We start from the raw sequence: 18,671 nt of genomic DNA, 5'->3' as shown, positions 1-18,671 counted from the left end.
GGTCTGAATCTACTTCCAACTCACTGAAACTCTTACCTTCTATAAGTCATTTTTCCTCTTTGGGTCTATTTCCATTGTGTCACAAGAGGGGTTTGAACTGGATAATCTGCATTGTACATTCCAGCTACCACATTCTGTATCCATATTGATTTGATTCTTTCAATGCACAAACCTCCTTCTCTCTATGGGGATATTAAAAAAGAATAACAGGTAGCCAGAGATGTATGTATTCATATCAAAGGACTAAATGATAACACTGGGTTAATCTGACCCAAAATGGGGATGGTAATGTGACAGATAATGACAGATAGCATGGAATGCAGGAGCCCCAACACCATTACACAGGATCTGTTTAGCTGTCCTTCTGTTCTGCATTTTCACTTTAAGAGACACTTCATAAAACTGCATGTCCAGCTTAATCACCAAGGAAATCACATACTCTCTATAATGGCTGAAATTAAAGTGACAGACAACATGAAGTATTGTAAGTAGGTAGAACAGCCAGAACACCCACACACTGAAAATCTGATGGTAGCAGTGTGGCTCAACATAATTCTTTGGAAATCTGTGTGATGATATTTACTAAATCTACATTTTATACATACCTGCATGCCCACGCATTTTCAATGCCTGGTTTTATATGAAGATAAGTGAGATTATGTCTCTATCCAGAGATGTACTACAGTGTTCATACTAACAGTACTGGTAATAGATAAAGGAAAATCTCAACTGCCTATCAACATTGAAATAGATAAATGATGATATTTTTACAAAGAGTATTATTCAGCAATAAGAATGTACTGAAATTGCATGTGACAACATGAATGGGCTGCACACATATATCAATGAATAAAACACTACTCTTTGCTCTAGGCTTCCACTTATGTATGGTCCAAAACAAGAGCTAAACCAAGCTAATCTATCATGATGAAAGTCAAGACAGTATTTACCATTTTGGGGTAAGAGATTAGTGATTCAGTATTTATACAATAAAGTCCAGTATATTTTTGTGAAATAAGTGATATAACTTGTGTATAATATTTCAATGAATAATTATCAGTAAGTAATTCCAATGAATAATAATTGTTCAAAAAGTAAAGATGTCTTATTCATACAATGAACACTCTCGATATTGCTTTCAGCAGCCAGGAGACCTGGTGAACCTGCTGTTCCTTGACGCCATTATCATGTACTGAACTTACTCGGAATGGCCCATGTTCAGAGTCATACAACATTCCAGAAGAAGGAGTTTATCAGTTGACAGTTGCCTAGATAGTATTATGTATAGAATCATAGTGTCACCAGAGAAATCATGTAGACACTGATATTTTTTCTCACTTGTCTCTGATGTCTTAAATTCCACTAAGTCATTTTCTTCCATGATGTAAGAAAGCCAAGTTCAATTAAATAGAAATCCCTTAAGGAGGTTAATTATCCAATTTTTAATAATAACTTAGCCACTAAGGCTCAGGTTTCAAGGGAGAGTGTTGGAGAAAAGTTATACTAAATGCTCTGCAGAGGCAATCCTGCTTAGAAAGCCCACCCCAAAGAGCTTTGTCATCCCTGAAGACAGAGAAGCGCCTGGCAGGAAAATCATATTGGAAAGGAATTAGAACAAAGTGACTGAGGACAAATCCCATTCCTTCAAATACATACTGGAGAAGTAAGGAATGGGAGTAAAGCCTGGGGAACACAAATACCTCAAAGCCTTCTGTTTGATCGGTGGTAAACTAATACAAAAGTTTGACCTCAACATAGCAAAAAGTTAAGTATTTGTATTGCCATCATCACACAAATAATAAAAAGGGGAAGCCATTGAAATGCATCACCAAGGTGCCCTTTACCCCAAGTCAAATACTTTATTTTAATGGTGTTAGCCTAAGGTGTGGTCTAGTTTTACAGGACCCTGAAAGAAGGCTCTGTCTTTGCCTCATTCCCACTTAGACTTCAGAAGAAATAAATCACCTGGAGCACACCTATACATGCACTGGCTGATGCTTATCATCACATAAATTATTGTATACACATAAATTTTGCATTTAATGCTTTTTTGTGACAAAGAATGAATTAACTGCAATAAGGAAGAAAGTAAGCAGGAATACATTTTTGTATGTTATAATCAGGAGTAGAATTTAATGAATATATAGAAATGCTTGCTTGTCAGTGTCCTGAAATGATTCACATGTGAAAAATCTCCAAATACATCCAACACAGAGAGTATTTCTCAGGGCTGCCACATTGCTCATCTTCAGGGGCACCATTTTACTTATTCTCTGTTTTCCCTGGAATTGTGCAACTCAGTATTTATTTGCTTTACTTATCTACTGGAATATGACTACCACCGTATCCCCTGCATCACATCACATAATTATTATTCCTTTTTTGTGGTGAGAACATTTAAGATCTAGTCACTTGGCAACTTTAAAATGTATAATATACTATTTTAATTATAATTGCAATGTTGCACATTAAATCTCCAGAATTTACCTTATAATTGCACGTTTTTGCCATTTGGCCAACACCTCCCCAGTTGCCCCACCTTCTAGGCCCTGGTAACCACTGTTCTATGCTCTGTTTGTATGAGTTTGGCCCTTTTAGGTTAGATGTGTGAGCCATATCACACAGTATTTGTCTTTCTCTGTTTGACTTTTGTCACTTAGCATAATGCTCTGAAGTCCATTACATTGTAGTCAGGAAACTATTAAAATAAAGCTCAGTCATGCAAAACTGAATACACATGAGTATGGGAGAACATATTCATAAATAACAGATCCAATAAAGGATTGACATTCAAAATATACAAAGAGCTCACATGCCTCAACAAACCAAAAGCAAATAATCCAATTAAAAAATGGGCCAAGGAGACTAGAAGGGAGGGGGTGGAGCCAGGATGGTGGCATGAGTAGAGCAGCGGAAATATCCTCCAAAACCACATATATCTATGAAAATATAACAAAGACATCTCTTCCTAAAATAGAGATCAGAGGACAAAGGACAACATCCAGACCACATCCACATATGCGAGAACCCAGCATAGCATGAAGGCAGTAAGATACAAGCCCCGGCCTGGTGGAACCCGAGCGCCCCTCCCCCTGGCTCCCGGCAGCAGTACCAGTGAGTGGGTGCCTGAGGCCGGCACCGGAGAACAAAGAAACGGGAGCGGTTTTTTTTCTCTCTTTTATTGGTGAGTGCTTTTTGGAAGCCTTAAAGGGACAGGGACCCCAATACTAGGGAAACAGGGCAGCAAGACTAGTGAGCAGGTGCCTGAGACAGGCCCCTGAGGACAAAGAAAATCGCGCATTTCCCCCCCCTTTTTTTTTCTCTTTCATTGTTGCTGTTGTTGTTTTGGTTTGGAGAGTGCTTTTTGGAAGTCTTAAAGGGGCAGGACAGGTCACTTAGACCAGAGGCAGGGAATCTGGGGATCTCTGGGCACTCTAACCCCCTGGGCAGCAGGGAGCACAGAGGCCCCTTACAGAGATAAATAGCCTCCCGGCCACTCCCCCTCCAACAGGGCTCCACCATTTTGGAGGAGCAGCCCCAGCCAGGCCACGCCCACAGCAACAGTGGAGATAAACTCCATAGCAAACAGACAGGTAGCAGAAGCCCAGTGAGTGCACAGCTACCAAGCATAAGCCACTAGAGGTTCGCTTTCTCCCAGGAGAGGAAGGCCACAAACCAACAAGAAGGAAAGCTCTTCCAGCTGTCACTCGTACCAGCTCTGCAAACTATCTCTATCACCATGAAAAGGCAAAACTACAGGCAGACAAAGATCACAGAGACAACACCTGAGAAGGAGACAGACCTAACCAGTCTTCCCGAAAAATATTTCAAAATAAATATCATGAACATGCTGACAGAGATGCAGAGAAAAATGCAAGAGCAATGGGATGAAGTCTGGAGGGAGATCACAGATGTCACGAAGGAGATCACAGAAGTGAAACAAACCCTGGAAGGATTTATAAGCAGAATGGATAAGATGCAAGAGGCCATTGAAGGAATAGAAACCAGAGAACAGGAACGGATAGAAGCTGACATAGAGAGAGATATAAGGATCTCCAAGAACGAAACAAGACTAAGAGAACTATGTGATCATTCCAAAAGGAATAATATTCGTATTATAGGGGTACCAGAAGAAGAAGAAAGAGGAAAAGGGATAGAAAGTGTCTTTGAAGAAATAATTGCTGAAAACTTCCCCAAACTGGGGGAGGAAATAATCGAACAGACCATGGAAATACACATAAACCCCCAACAGAAAGGATCCAAGGAGGACAACACCAAGACACATAATAATTAAAATGGCAAGGATCAAGGACAAGGAAAGAGTTTTAAAGGCAGCTAGAGAGAAAAAGGTCACCTATAAAGAAAAATCCATCAGGCTAACATCAGACTTCTTGAAAGAAGCACTACAGGCCAGAAGAGAATGGCATGATATATTTAATACAATGAAACAGAAGGGCCTTGAACCAAGGATACTGTATCCAGCATGACTATCATTTAAATATGATGGCAGGATTAAAAGCTTAACAACATGCTACTAAATAATCAATGGATCAATGAACAAATCAAAATAGAGATCAAGGAATATATAGAAACAAATGACAACAACAACACAAAGCCCCAACTTCTGTGGGATGCAGCGAAAGCAGTCTTAAGAGGAAAGTATATAGCAATCCAGGCACACTTGAAGAAGGAAGAACAATCCCAAATGAATAGTGTAACATCATAATTATCGAAACTGGAAAAAGAAGAACAAATGAGGCCTAAAGTCAGCAGAAGGAGGGACATAATAAAGATCACAGAAGAAATAAACAAAATTGAGAAGAATAAAAAAATAGCAAAAATCAATGAAACCAAGAGCTGGTTCTTTGAGAAAATAAACAAAATAGATAAGCCTCTAGTCAGACTTATTAAGAGAAAAAGAGAATCTACACAATTGAACATAATCAGAAATGAGAATGGAAAAATCATGACAGATCCCACAGAAATACAAAGAATTATTAAAGACTTCTATGAAAACCTATATGCCAACAAGCTGGAAAACCTAGAAGAAATGGACAACTTCCTAGAAAAATACAACCTACCAAGACTGACCAAGGAAGAAACACAAAAGTTAAACAAACCAACTACGAGCAAAGAAATTGAAACGGTAATCAAAAAACTACCCAAGAATAAAACCCCGGGGCCAGACGGATTTACCTCAGAATTTTATCAGACACACAGAGAAGACGTAATACCCATTCTCCTTAAAGTGTTCCAAAAAATAGAAGAGGAGAGAATACTCCCAAACTCATTCTATGAAGCCAACATCACCCTAATCCCAAAACCAGCCAAAGACCCCACCAAAAAAGAAAATTACCAACCATTATCCGTGATGAATGTAGATGCAAAAATACTCAATAAAATGTTAGCAAACAGAATTCAACAGTATATCAAAAGGATCATACACCATGACCAAGTGGGATTCATCCCAGGGTTGCAAGGATGGTACAACATTAGAAAATCCATCAACATCATCCACCACATCAACAAAAAGAAAGAAAAAAACCACATGATCATCTCCATAGATGCTGAAAAAGCATTTGACAAAATTCAACATCCATTCATGATAAAAACTCTGAGCAAAATGGGAATAGAGGGCAAGCACCTGAACATAATAAAGGCCATATAGGATAAACCCACAGCCAACATTATATTGAACAGCGAGAAGCTGAAAGCTTTTCCTCTGAAATTGGGAACTAGTCAGGGATGCCCACTCTCCCCATTGTTATTTAACATAGTACTGGAGGTCCCAGCCACAGCAATCAGACAAAACAAAGAAACACAAGGAATCCAGATTGGTAAAGAAGAAGGTAAACTGTCACTATTTGCAGATGATATGATATTGTACATAAAAAACCCTAAAGACTCCACTCCAAAACTACTAGAACTAATATCGGAATACAGCAAAGTTGCAGGATACAAAATTAACACACAGAAATCTGTAGCTTTCCTATACACTAACAGTGAACCAATAGAAAGAGAAATCAGGAAAACCATTCCATTCACAATTGCATCAAAAAGAATAAAATACCTAGGAATAAACCTAACCAAAGAAGTGAAAGACCTATACACTGAAAACTACAAGTCACTCTTAAGAGAAATTAAAGGGGACACTAACAAATGGAAACTCATCCCATGCTCATGGCTAGGAAGAATTAATATCGTCAAAATGGCCATCCTGCCCAAAGCAATATACAGATTTGATGCAATCCCTATCAAATTACCAGCAACATTCTTCAATGTACTGGAACAAATAATTCAAAAATTCATATGGAAACACCAAAGACCCTGAATAGCCAAAGCAATCCTGAAAAAGAAGAATAAAGTAGGGGGGACCTCACTCCCCAACTTCAAGCTCTCCTACAAAGCCATAGTAATCAAGACAATTTGGTACTGGCACAAGAACAGAGCCACAGACCAGCGGAACAGATTAGAGACTCCAGAAATTAACCCAAACATATATGGTCAATTAATATTTGATAAAGGAGCCATGGACATACAATTGCAAAATGACAGTCTCTTCAACAAATGGTGCTGGCAAAACTGGACAGCTACATGTAGGAGAATGAACCTGAACCATTGTCTAACCCCATATACAAAGGTAAACACAAAATGGATCAAAGACCTGAATGTAAGTCATGAAACCATTAAACTCTTGGAAAAAAACTTAGGCAAAAGCCTCTTAGACATAAACATGAGTGACCTCTTCTTGAACATATCTCCCCGGGCAAGGAAAACAACAGCAAAAATGAACAAGTGGGACTATATTAAGCTGAAAATCTTCTGTACTGTGGAAGACATCATCAATAGAACAAAAAGGAACCCTACAGTATGGGAGAATATGTTTGAAAATGACAGATCCGATAAAGGCTTGACGTCCAGAATATATAAGGAGCTCACATGCCTCAACAAACAAAAAACAAATAACCCAATTAAAAAATGGGCAGAGGAACTGAACAGACAGTTCTCCAAAAAAAGAAATACAGATGGCCAACAGACACATGAAAAGATGCTCCACATCGCTAATCATCAGAGAAATGCAAATTAAAACTACAGTGAGATATCACCTCACACCAGTAAGGATGGCTGCCATCCAAAAGACAAACAACAACAAATGTTGGCGAGGCTGTTGAGAAGGGGGAACCCTCCTACACTGCTGGTGGGAATGTAAATTAGTTCAACTATTGTGGAAAACAGTATGGGGGTTCATCAAAATGCTCAAAACAGACCTACCATTTGGCCCAGGAATTCCACTCCTAGGAATTTACCCTAAGAATGCAGCAATCAAGTTTGAGAAAGACAGATGCACCCCTATGTTTATCGCAGCACTATTTACAATAGCCAAGAATTGGAAGTAACCTAAATGTCCATCGGTAGATGAATGGATAAAGAAGATGTGGTACATATACACAATGGAATACTACTCAGCCATAAGAGGAGGGAAAATCCAACCATTTGCAGCAACATGGATGGAGCTGGAGGGTATTATGCTCAGTGAAATAAGCCAAGTGGAGAAAGAGAAATACCAAATGATTTCACTCATCTGTGGAGTATAAGAAGAAAGGAAAAACTGAAGGAACAAAACAGCAGTGGAATTACAGAACCCAAAAATGGACTAACAGGTACCAAAGGGAAAGGAACTGGGGAGGATGGGTGGGCAGGGAGGAACAAGGAGGGGGAAGAAGAAAGGGGATATTAAGATCAGCATGCATAGGGAGGGAAGGAGAAAGGGGAGGGAGGGCTGTACAACACAGAGAGGACAAGTAGTGATTCTACAACATCTTGCTATGCTGATGGCAGTGAGTGTAATGTGGTTTTTAGGGGGGACCTGGTATAGGGGAGAGCATAGTAAACATAGTATTCTTCATGTAAGTGTAGATTAAAGATTAAAAAAAAAAGAAAGAAAGAAAAAAAGGGGGATTACTCCTTGATAGGATAAAACTATTGGTAAATCAAAGATTAACGCATGCTTTAAATATCCTTAATTTTGATCACTTAAAGGGTGTCAGATGATTGGCTATGGAGGTACTCTTTCCTAATAATATTCCTTTCTCTTAATAAATAAAAAAATAAAATAAAATAAATAGATAAATAAAAAAAAAAGCAGTTCCTGTGTGCTGACCTCCAATGAGTTCTACACAGTGGTATAGAGGGCACATCAAAGTGTGGGAAAGTGTCTGTTTGTTTTTATCCAGAAGATCAAAGCCTAGCTTGGCTGCCCAGAAAATGAACTAAGATACGATATGAGGAGGAGCTTCCGGCATCAGCACTCTCTGGAGGACTTGTGTCGGGGGATGATCATCAAAAAGCCTCCACAGGGATGCGGACAATGCTGCGGTTGTGGCTGCGTCCATCCCACTGTTTCCTGGACTTGCCATTGGAATGAGGAGGGAGATGTCTAGGCTGGCATGTGCATACAGTGAGACAACGAATTTGACTGGATCTGTACTGTTGGAACTCAACCAGGAGTTAGGAGGGGTGCAAGTTTTAGCGCTCCAAAATCTTACGACTATAGACTATCTACGCTTAAAAGAATATATGGGATGTGAACAGATCCCAGAAATGGGCTGCTTTAATTTGTCTGATTTCTCTCAGACTGTTCAAGTACAGTTGGACAATATCCATCATATCATAGACAAATTTTCACAAATGCCTAGGGTGCCTAACTGGTTTTCTTGGCTTCACTGGAGATCGCTGGTAATTATAGATTTGCTTTGTTTATGTCACCATATTCCTATTATGTTAATATGTGTGCGCAAGTTAGTTAGTAGTTTAAAATCTATACATGCTTAAGGTACTCTACAAGAAGATATGTCAAAGAAATAATCAATCCTCCCATGTTTTCTTCCATATGCTACCTCTATAGCTTTTCTTCTTCCTTCCTAATTACAACCCTTAAATAGAACTCGTGCCTCATATCGAACTTACCGAGTATCATAATTCCTCCAGGTGGTAAAGATACCTCAAGACAAGTACTGAGCATAGAAGCCACAGGGCATAAATCCGCAAAGAAGTAAAAAGCTAACCTTTTCAAACAATAAGGCTTCTCTCTCACTTACCAACTTTACATTTCCCTGTATGGCCCCGGAAGATGACTGGTTAGCCAGAGACGGGTAAGATTCCTCAAGGGAGGAACAACCTAAGACAGGCACAGTCGCAGGGGAGCCATCAGGTGAGAAATTGGGGATCAACAGTGGTGAGGCTTAGAACCTCACCCTCCCTGTTTTGAGAGAAAGCTTCTGCATCCGTGGATGTTTTATTGCCCTTGTCTATCTCGGATAAACACATAGTCTACAGGCACACACATGATCATCTACAATTGCTCTCTTACAACACTAAACTATGTTTTCTACCTTTATCTTGCATCTACCTACCACTTCAGCATTTTATTAAATATAAAAATAATAATAATAATAAAGGGAGTAATGTGGGATCCACATATAAATCAAGTATAAAAATCAAATGAATATTCACATTTGACCTGATTGTTTATAGTTCATAATGCGTGATCAAAACCGAAAGTTTCTGTGATGAATGCCCTTGTATTGTTCACCATGTAAGAACTTATTCACTATGTAAGAATTCGTTCACCATGTAAGAACTTGTTCGTTATGCTTCAGAAGATTGGAGACTGACAAGAATTAGGCTTGAGATGGATTAATGACTGTGCATTGAGCATTGACCCCCCTATACAGAATTTTATTGTTGTTAACAACCATTTGATCAATAAATATGAGAGATGCCCTCTCAAAAAAAAAAAAGAAAAAAAATGGGCGGAGGAGCTGAATAGACGGTTCTCTAAAGAAGAAATTCAGATGGCCAACAGGCACATGAAAAGATGCTCCACATCGCTAATCATCAGAGAAATGCAAATTAAAACCACAATGAGATATCACGTTACACCAGTAAGGATCGCCACCTTTGAAAAGACAAACAACAACAAATGTTGGCGAGGTTGTGGAGAAAGGGGAACCCTCCTGCACTGCTGGTGGGACTGTAAACTAGTTCAACCATTGTGGAAAGCAGTATGGAGGTTCCTCAGAATGCTCAAAATAGAAATACCACTTGACCCCATAATTCCACTTCTAGGAATTTACCCTAAGAATGCAGCACTATAGTTTGAAAAATACAGGTGCACCCCTATGTTTATCATTGCACTGTTTACAATAGCAAATATATGGAAACAACCTAAATGTCCATCAGTAGATGAATGGATAAAGAAGATGTGGTACATATACACAATGGAATATTATGCAGCCATAAGAAAAAAGAGATCCTACCATTCACAACAGCATGGATGGAGCTAGGGGGTATTATGCTCAGTGAAATAAGCCAAGTGGAGAAGGACAAGTACCAAATGATTTCACTCATATGTGTAGTAGAAGAACAAAGGGAAACTCAAGGAACAAAACAGCAGCAGAATCACAGAACCCAAGAATGGACTAATAGTTACCAAAGGGAAAGGGATTGAGGAGGATGGATGGGAAGGGAGGGATAAGGGTGGGGAAAAAGAAAGAGGGCATTAAGATTAGTATGTATAGTGGGTGGGGGACACGGGGAGGGCTGTGCAACACAGAGAAGACAAGTAGTGATTTTACAGCATCTTACTATGCAGATGGACAGTGAGTGTGAAGGTGTATGTGGGGGGTACCTGGTGAAGGGGAGAACCTAGTAAATGTAATGTTCTTTCTTTATGTGTAGATTAATGATAACAACAACAACAAAAAACTGAATGCACATGAAACTCCAGAAGTTTACTGATTATTTCTGGATCTCAAGTTCAGTATCTGTACAATATGGGTGTTAAAAACCGAAGGTAATATTTGTAATACATGACAATATGTATGGACATAATTTGAATGACATAAGAAACATATCAACTGTTTGGGAAGGTCTCCACAATGGTCAATATTTAATTCCATAATTTGGCATCACAATTCTAGGGCCGAGTGAAGAGGTGTTTAAACAGCATATTGGTAGAAGGGGGCGTAGAGATGTTTTATGAGGCAGAATAATGGGGACAGGTTTTAGCTTTCTGCCCCAATGAAGGTGTCCGGTGAAATTAGGGACCAACATTGTTGACCAAGATGCAAGAAGGAGGTTATGGGGGGAGACGCAGAATTTACACTTCCACTACCTCCCAATTCTCAAAGTACTACCAAAAACAATAGCACACAAAACTTATTTTGGAAATATACAGAATGTCTTTTAAAGCATTATCCCAACACGTTTTTTAAAAATAAGATTGTCCTTGTAAATATGAAGTACATTAGTAGAAACAACCTTCAAAGGTTTTTATTTCTACTCTTTGTTGAACACCCACCAGTCTAACAACAGGAAAATAACACATTTACTGAGTCATTATTCATGCACTTCCTATGCTAAGGATTGCAGGAATGTTGGAAAGACACATATATAAATAGACAAAGTACCTAATTCGATAAAGAGTGTATGAGATAAAGTAGATATTATACTGTTGAAAGAGGGCAGAATATGCCACCCCAAAATATGCCATTTTGGCATAATGAGTATTTTGAATTAAAGTTACTTAAGAAACAGGAGGACAGAAGGACAGACTGACCCTCCCTGACCCCACTTTGTCTAACTGAACATAGGAAATAAATCTACCATGTGAAAGGTGCCCTCCCTGCACCAGGAGGGTATAAGGCACACTCTTCACCAGAAACAGGGAATCGAGGGCCCAGATGGCTGTATGAAATGTCGAAGAAAGAAAATCCTAAGGTAAAACTCCAGAAAAGAGTTATTAGGGTTTTATTTGAGCTCCAGGTTTAGGACAGCCGTCCAGGGAACACAGTCCTGTGGAAGAAGGAAGTCCTCAGGAGAAGAGAGATTTCTTACAAGGTTATGTATGCTTCCTAACAAAGGATACAAGTCATGATGTGATTGTTACATAGTACAGATTAGTACATACCAAAATCAGCAGTACTGAGTATTTTTTTGATCATTAGTCAAATGTACAATGGTTGCCCTACAGACTACAAATGATGTCTTTGCTTTAGATAACCCAAGCTTTAAGTCCATGAATGTGTATTCTTAGCATTTTGGTATTTTTTCTCTGACAAAATAAACCCTGTTACTTCACAAATTTACTACCCCAAGTCCAAATTCCTTTGTCTCGTCAATTTGTCATCAATGTATTGTTTCCTTGTCTAAAAGGTTTAAAAGCTGCCTGCTTCAGTGACTTGTTTGAGTCTCATATTTTTTAAGGTGCTTCCATGCATACATTATTAAATTTGTTTTTCTCCTGTTAGGCTGTCATATCAATTTAATCATTAGGCTAGGCAAAGAATTTAGAAGGGAAAAAGGAAAGTTATCCACCCTTACACAGTCAAAAAACATGAAGGTGGTTGACATACACTTCAGGGAAATGAATCAGGCGAGGACTAAGGGCGAGATGAAGTAGGTGGTTCAGAAATGGAAGAAATGGTGTTTTGGAAACAAGTTGGGTCCACTTGCACATGTATTTGAGAAGCAATGGTAAAATTTCTGGAAAAGGAGATAAGACCCTGGCTCCAGTCTGTCTCCCTGACCTTAGGTGTAGTACAGAATCTTTATAGAAGGTTTATGAATATTCAGCAGGGGCTTACGCATATTTAGCAGGGACTGGTGAAATTTACAGAGTTGGGACAGGGCTTTTCTTTTGCACCTGGGGAGCTTGTGAATAGGTTATTATTCACACTGGGTGTTCAAAAAAACGGCCTCTAAACCACCCAGAGGTTGAGGTTTTAGTAGGATAATGAAGTGAAGGTAAATTAAGGTCACTTCAGATTGTTTCTGTGCAGGCTCAGGTGAGGGTCATTGGGCTGGACCATCTGGGTCCATTTGCTCTGAGTGAAGCTGGATCTAAGGGTGAAAGAGATGTGAACTCAACAGTCCAAGCAGGTTTATTGAGAGGGACCCCTCTATTGAGCGAGGCCCCTCTATTCTGGCCAGGAGAACAAAGGTGTCTCTTACAGGCCAAGAGGCTTTTTACGGCCAGGTTTTTTGGCAGGCTCTTTGAGGGGAGGGGTCAAGGGAAAGTGGGCTTTGGCCTCCTGACATGTCCTCTGGAGAATGCTTGCAGCCTAAGTAAAATGAAACCTAGGTCTATCTGAGATGGGGTGGGTTTATTTGAAAGGTGGTAATCAGGTCCGGATTCTGTCAAAGTGAGACAGGGACCATGGGTTTAGAGTAGGGTGAGGGCCTCTGGAATAAAGAAAGCAAGATAATCCATTGTGGGATTTGCTTTGGCCTGTTTGGGGGCCCAGCTTGTTTTTCTGACTTTCCCCAGGTTTGCTTTTCTTCCTCCAGCCCTAATCAAGTGATTTGCCACCTGGGCAGTTTAAGTCCAAAACAAACAGGAAGGATTCCATTGAAAATAAGACTGCATTTAAAAACCTTATTTGTTAAAATGTAACTTTCTTAACATACTCTTTAACAAACAGACAATAATAACTCAGCCCACCTTGGGAGCAAAGCAGGCAGTCTTGATTGATATGCTCCCAGATCAGGAAGCTGCTTTCCTGGGAGGAAATCACAGCAGTAAATTTCTTGTAAATAACCAGGAAGACTAATTAGAAACTTAATGTGTCTTTCAAAGATAAACATTTTGGGACCACTTAGCAGGTGTACATTCCTATCCCTTTGTCTCTAAACAGCCTATAAAACCCCTAGACAAAGCACCACCCCCGGGCTGGAGCCAGGAGTTCTGTCCTCTAACTTGATCTCTGAATGAAAGCCTCGCACTTGCTCTCCTACCTTGAGTGTTTGCGCTCTCTGCCAACAAGAACCCTGGCATCAAAGGATCCCTGCAAAACAACCTGCGATTTCTTTGTCTTAGAAAAGACAGCAGGGAGTGTGGTAATGATTTTAACAACATAGTAACAGGGGCAGGAAATGACTGCTTTGCCTTTTAATTAGAAAGCCCCAATTGTTACCAAAACCCAGTCCTTGTCACCAAAGTCAAATCACAAAACACAGTGGCATGGTTTTGAGAAAAGGAAAGAAACAGCATATTAATCTGCCAGCAAATGAGGGTGTGGCAGGCTCACATCTGAAAGAGCCACTGTCCTTCTGAAGCACAAGCAGCTCAGGGCTTTTAAAGGGGGAATTGTGGGAGAGCCGCTGTGGAGTTCCTGACCACAGACACAGGACGAGCAGCTTGCAAGGATCTAAACAGGCATTCTTGCACCAATCAATTTCCTTTTTGTTTCTTTTATTAGTTCCTCCTCAGTATTCAGGGAAAGGGTGGCTTGGGTTCTGAAAATCCTGTGTTATCTCTGACCATGAGACTCAGAAAACAGGAAGAAGGAAGAGCAATTGCCACCTGTTAGTGGTGACAAAGCTTTTGGGGGGGCTACCTGTGTTCATTTTCAAGTTAATGTTAGTGTTAAATTTTAAATCCCAACAATTTAAGTCCGTTTTCCTCTGTTTACAAACAGGATGAACAATGAAAAAGGTACAAGGTCATTAAGGAGAGGATTTACTTGAATTTCATCAGTATCTGGTTTTACTGGAGGGGGTGTAGATTCGTGGTAGTCCTAAAGCAATGCACGAAAATAAATTCTGGTCACGTTCTGACATTGATCAAATTGGTGAGAAGAGTGAAGAGTTAGAAGGTCAGCCTTTGCTAAAGTTGTAACATTCACAGGGGAAAAATACAGAGCCAGAAATGGAATTAATCATGTTCTCATAACAGAAAACTAAAGGCAGAGTCTTTAGAGACTAAAGTCCCAGCAGTCACGAGGTAGAAATAAAATGCAACCTGCCTACTTTTCATGCACTGGAGATAAAGACAAAGACTTGCTCATTTCAGGTAAGTTTCTAACTGGCTAAATTTAAAGACTATAGGGAAGAAAAAAAACCCTTAGAATTTTGGAAAAATGAGGAGTCGAGTATTGAGGATTTTGTAAGTGAATAATTTTATACCTGCTCACTTTATTAAATAAATTCTGCAATTTAATGGCCAAACTGATGTTTTTGGTTAGACCTATATGAATTTGACTGACTTCATTTGTCATTTGTATAAGGATATCAAATATTTTACTTATATTATTATCAAGATTGATATGTAAACCATTAATTTTTTTCTCTCTGCAAGTGATATGGCACATGTCAATATAAGATCTGTTCTAATTTTATCAAGTAATAATAATGATAACACATTAAAAATAACATATGGAAATCCATGTGCATATGGACCACATCTTAATTTTAAGTCTAGAAAAGTAAAAAGCAGACTCATCACCCATATTGAAATATATTAAAACATGCACACAAACACACAAACATATATATGGTGCTTACATAAATACAAGCTAAAAGTCATATTATATCAGGTACATTTATTTATCCTCTTCCTATTTTCATTCTAATGGAAAAGACAACTTAAAATTCAAAGATATGAAAATGTATGCTCTGTAATCTGTTGTTGCTGCTTTTTATCACTTTGACTTTCAAAGGATTTGTCCTTTGGCAAAGGTCAGTCATACAAAGAGGCTCTAATTCTGTGGCAAACCAGTTAAGAGTAATAGAACAGTTCTGCAAGTCCTGTGTCATGTTTCAGTAAACACTAAAGCCACTATATACCAAAAACGGTACCATAGTAATTTTCACTAATTAACTTATATGCAATATCACTGCCGGTGACACACTCAACATCTTTTCTTTTATAAAGCAATAAATGTGATCCTTTTTATCTAACATATATTGTCCAGTGTTTTCTGGCTTTTTCTCCTTAACTGTTGTTTTGGATCTAGAATGAACTTCCAGTTTATTCAAATCTCCTGTCTGGCATTGGGCCACGGAAGCCAAGACCAGTAACATATCTCAGGAAGGACATACAGATTTAAATCAAAGTTTAGCAATTTCCTATCCCAGGCATTTTTAGTGTTTCGTAACACAATAATGCCTCTTTAACACTTGAGCTATTTGCAGAAAGTAAAGATGGCAATTTAATAATTTCATGTCTTGTCTTACAGATATATTTTGGGTATCCAGAGGAATCAAATCCTGATCTATCATTTTCTTGATCATTTTTGAAACATTTAGAACAAAGAAGAATGGACAAGGGAAATTGTTCTTCCTTGACTGAATTCTTTTTCTTGGGAATTACTAATAACACTAAGGTCAAGGTGACTCTATTCATCATGTTTCTAATTGTTTATATCATTGATCTTCTGGCAAATCTAGGAATGATCATTATAATTAGAATGGATTCCCAGCTGCACATGCCGATGTACTTTTTCCTCAGCCACCTCTCCGTCTGTGACCTCTGCTATTCCACGGCAGTTGCACCCAAGATGCTGGTGGACATATTTGCCAAAAACAAATCAATTCCCATCGTAGGCTGTGCTCTGCAATTCTTAATCTTCTGTATATTTGTAGATTCTGAGTGTCTGCTGCTGGCAGTGATGGCCTTTGATCGGTACAAGGCCATCAGCAACCCCTTGCTCTACACGATCAACATGTCCAGCACAGTGTGCTCCCTGCTCGTGGCTGGGGTTTACACGGTGGGGATGGCCGATGCTCTGATACACACGACACTAGCATTCCGCTTATGTTTCTGTGGGTCAAATGAGATTAACCATTTCTTCTGTGATGTCCCACCCCTCCTTTTGTTGTCTTGCTCAGATACACAGCTCAATGAGCTAATGATATTCACCATATTTGGCTTCATCGAATTAAGCACCATTTCAGGAGTTCTTGTCTCTTATTGTTACATATTCCTATCGGTTTTGAAGATCCACTCTGCTGAGGGGAGGCTCAAAGCTTTCTCTACCTGCACCTCCCACTTAACTGCTGTTGGAATTTTTCAGGGAACTATGCTGTTCATGTATTTCAGGCCAAGTTCTTCCTACTCCCTAGATCAAGACAAAATGACCTCACTGTTTTATACGCTTGTGATTCCCATGCTTAACCCTCTGATTTACAGCCTGCGGAACCAGGATGTGAAGGGGGCCCTGGAAAAACTTAAAAAAAAAAAAAGATTGGATTTAAGAAAATAGGTATATAGTATTTAAAAATGTAATTTGGGGGAGAAGAATTTTCCTCTACCCTTCAAGTTTCTTCTAGCTGGTCAAAGAATCAAATTAACATGAGGTTAACAAGAGAAAAGAAAAATAAAAGAAAGGTTTAATTATGTATGTATAGAATCCCAACGATGAAATTGAGACCCAAAGAGATGGCAGATGCAGACAGCTTTTATGCATCATAGACAAAGAAGCACAAATCTGTGAGGATTCCACAGGACAAACAGGCTCAGGATCTTTGTTTAGTAAGGAATTCTCAACAGCATTTGAACTGAGTTAGTCTATTAGTAAAAAGTAACAAGGTTTGTTTACATCAACTTCTTTGGCTTTGAAATGTCTTTTCTGATAAGAATATCTCCCTATGTCCTGGTGCAGGGAGGGCACCTTTCCCCTGGGAGAATTATTTCCTGGTTTCAAGGCCAGGGGGGCAGAGGAGGTCAACAAATCCCTTCTACTTGTGCTTTCTTAGTCCTTTTAATTCCAAGTAGTCAATATGCCAAAGTGGCACATTTTGGGGCAGCCCTTGGTTCCTACACATTTATATATATACTCACAGACACCCTTTTGTTTTTTAAATCATTTATTATACTACAAAGGGTCTCAGATACCTCAATGAATACAATAAATAGTGTGCTAAGCCCAAGTCATACCAATATTTTGGAGTTTCTTAAATATACTATAATTTGTTGCATGTCTTCAATTTAAGTAAGGTGTTCTCTATCTTGGGAACACTTTCCAATCTCTATCTTTGTATGCCAATTTTCATTTGTTTGATGTTCATTTCATGTATTAACTTAATTGTTCTAAGAGTTATTAATGCTTGGAATGCACTTGTAATTCTAGGTGCTGTGCTTTTCATAATGGATCCAGTAGTTCCTATACTAATGGATCCTAAAATGTGGAAATGAGAGTCATTCATTCACTAATCTTACAGATGATTCATAATACACTACATATCACTTGAAGTATATAGGAAATGATATTCTAAGGTCAGGCAAAACATCTAAATCCTAAGTGGAGAGGAAAAGATTCTTTGAATTTCAGGTTCAGGTCTGTCTGGTGAATGGAGACACTGGAGTGAGGGGAGAAGAAAAGCACCTAGATAGTGAGTCTGGAACTGAGGTCCTAAATGGGCAGGAGATGCCTCTTAGCCGATATGAAGTCCAATGTGGGAAGGACTAAAGAACCCAGTGGGGGATCGTGGAAAAGTGTACCCTTGTGCTGAAATGCTCAACATAGTCACTTCCACTCAGTGTGGTTCTTCCCTTCTTCCCCCTTCTAAGTCCTAGTTAAATACCTCTGCTGTGGTTTGTGAATAATACAATCCTCAAGGCATCACTTTATCGATTAAAAAGTCGCCTCCAATATGAGATGTGAGCACTCTGCTCAGGAACTGTTTCAATCCTGCTTCCTAGTGCACAAAGCGGAAAAACAAATAAAGAATCAAATTCAAGTTACCCAATAACATTAGAAGGGTATGATATGTGCCTTGTATATTTAATCATTCTTAAAATGGTTGTGGATACTAAATAATGAACTTATAAAGACATTCATGCTGATTATTTAGGAAGTACAAAGCATTCATCTGGGTGCTTCATTGAT

The 18,671-nt window shown here is 39.0% G+C and overlaps 1 protein-coding gene across 1 annotated transcript; it reads left to right on the top strand.

Moving 5' to 3' along the window:
* The first annotated feature begins 16,035 nt into the window (after nucleotides 1-16,035).
* Nucleotides 16,036-17,376, top strand: LOC108389291 (olfactory receptor 5W2-like). The gene has a single exon (XM_017647810.3). It carries the CDS (start codon nucleotides 16,101-16,103, stop codon nucleotides 17,043-17,045), a length of 945 nt encoding a protein of 314 aa, XP_017503299.3. The 5' UTR covers nucleotides 16,036-16,100; the 3' UTR covers nucleotides 17,046-17,376.
* The last annotated feature ends 1,295 nt before the right edge of the window (nucleotides 17,377-18,671 follow it).

The sequence above is a fragment of the Manis javanica genome, chromosome 11 (assembly GCF_040802235.1).
Source record: "Manis javanica isolate MJ-LG chromosome 11, MJ_LKY, whole genome shotgun sequence".
NCBI classification, from domain to species: domain Eukaryota; kingdom Metazoa; phylum Chordata; class Mammalia; order Pholidota; family Manidae; genus Manis; species Manis javanica.
Note: the sequence above shows the minus strand (reverse complement) of the source record. Positions and strands in the feature narration are given on the sequence as shown.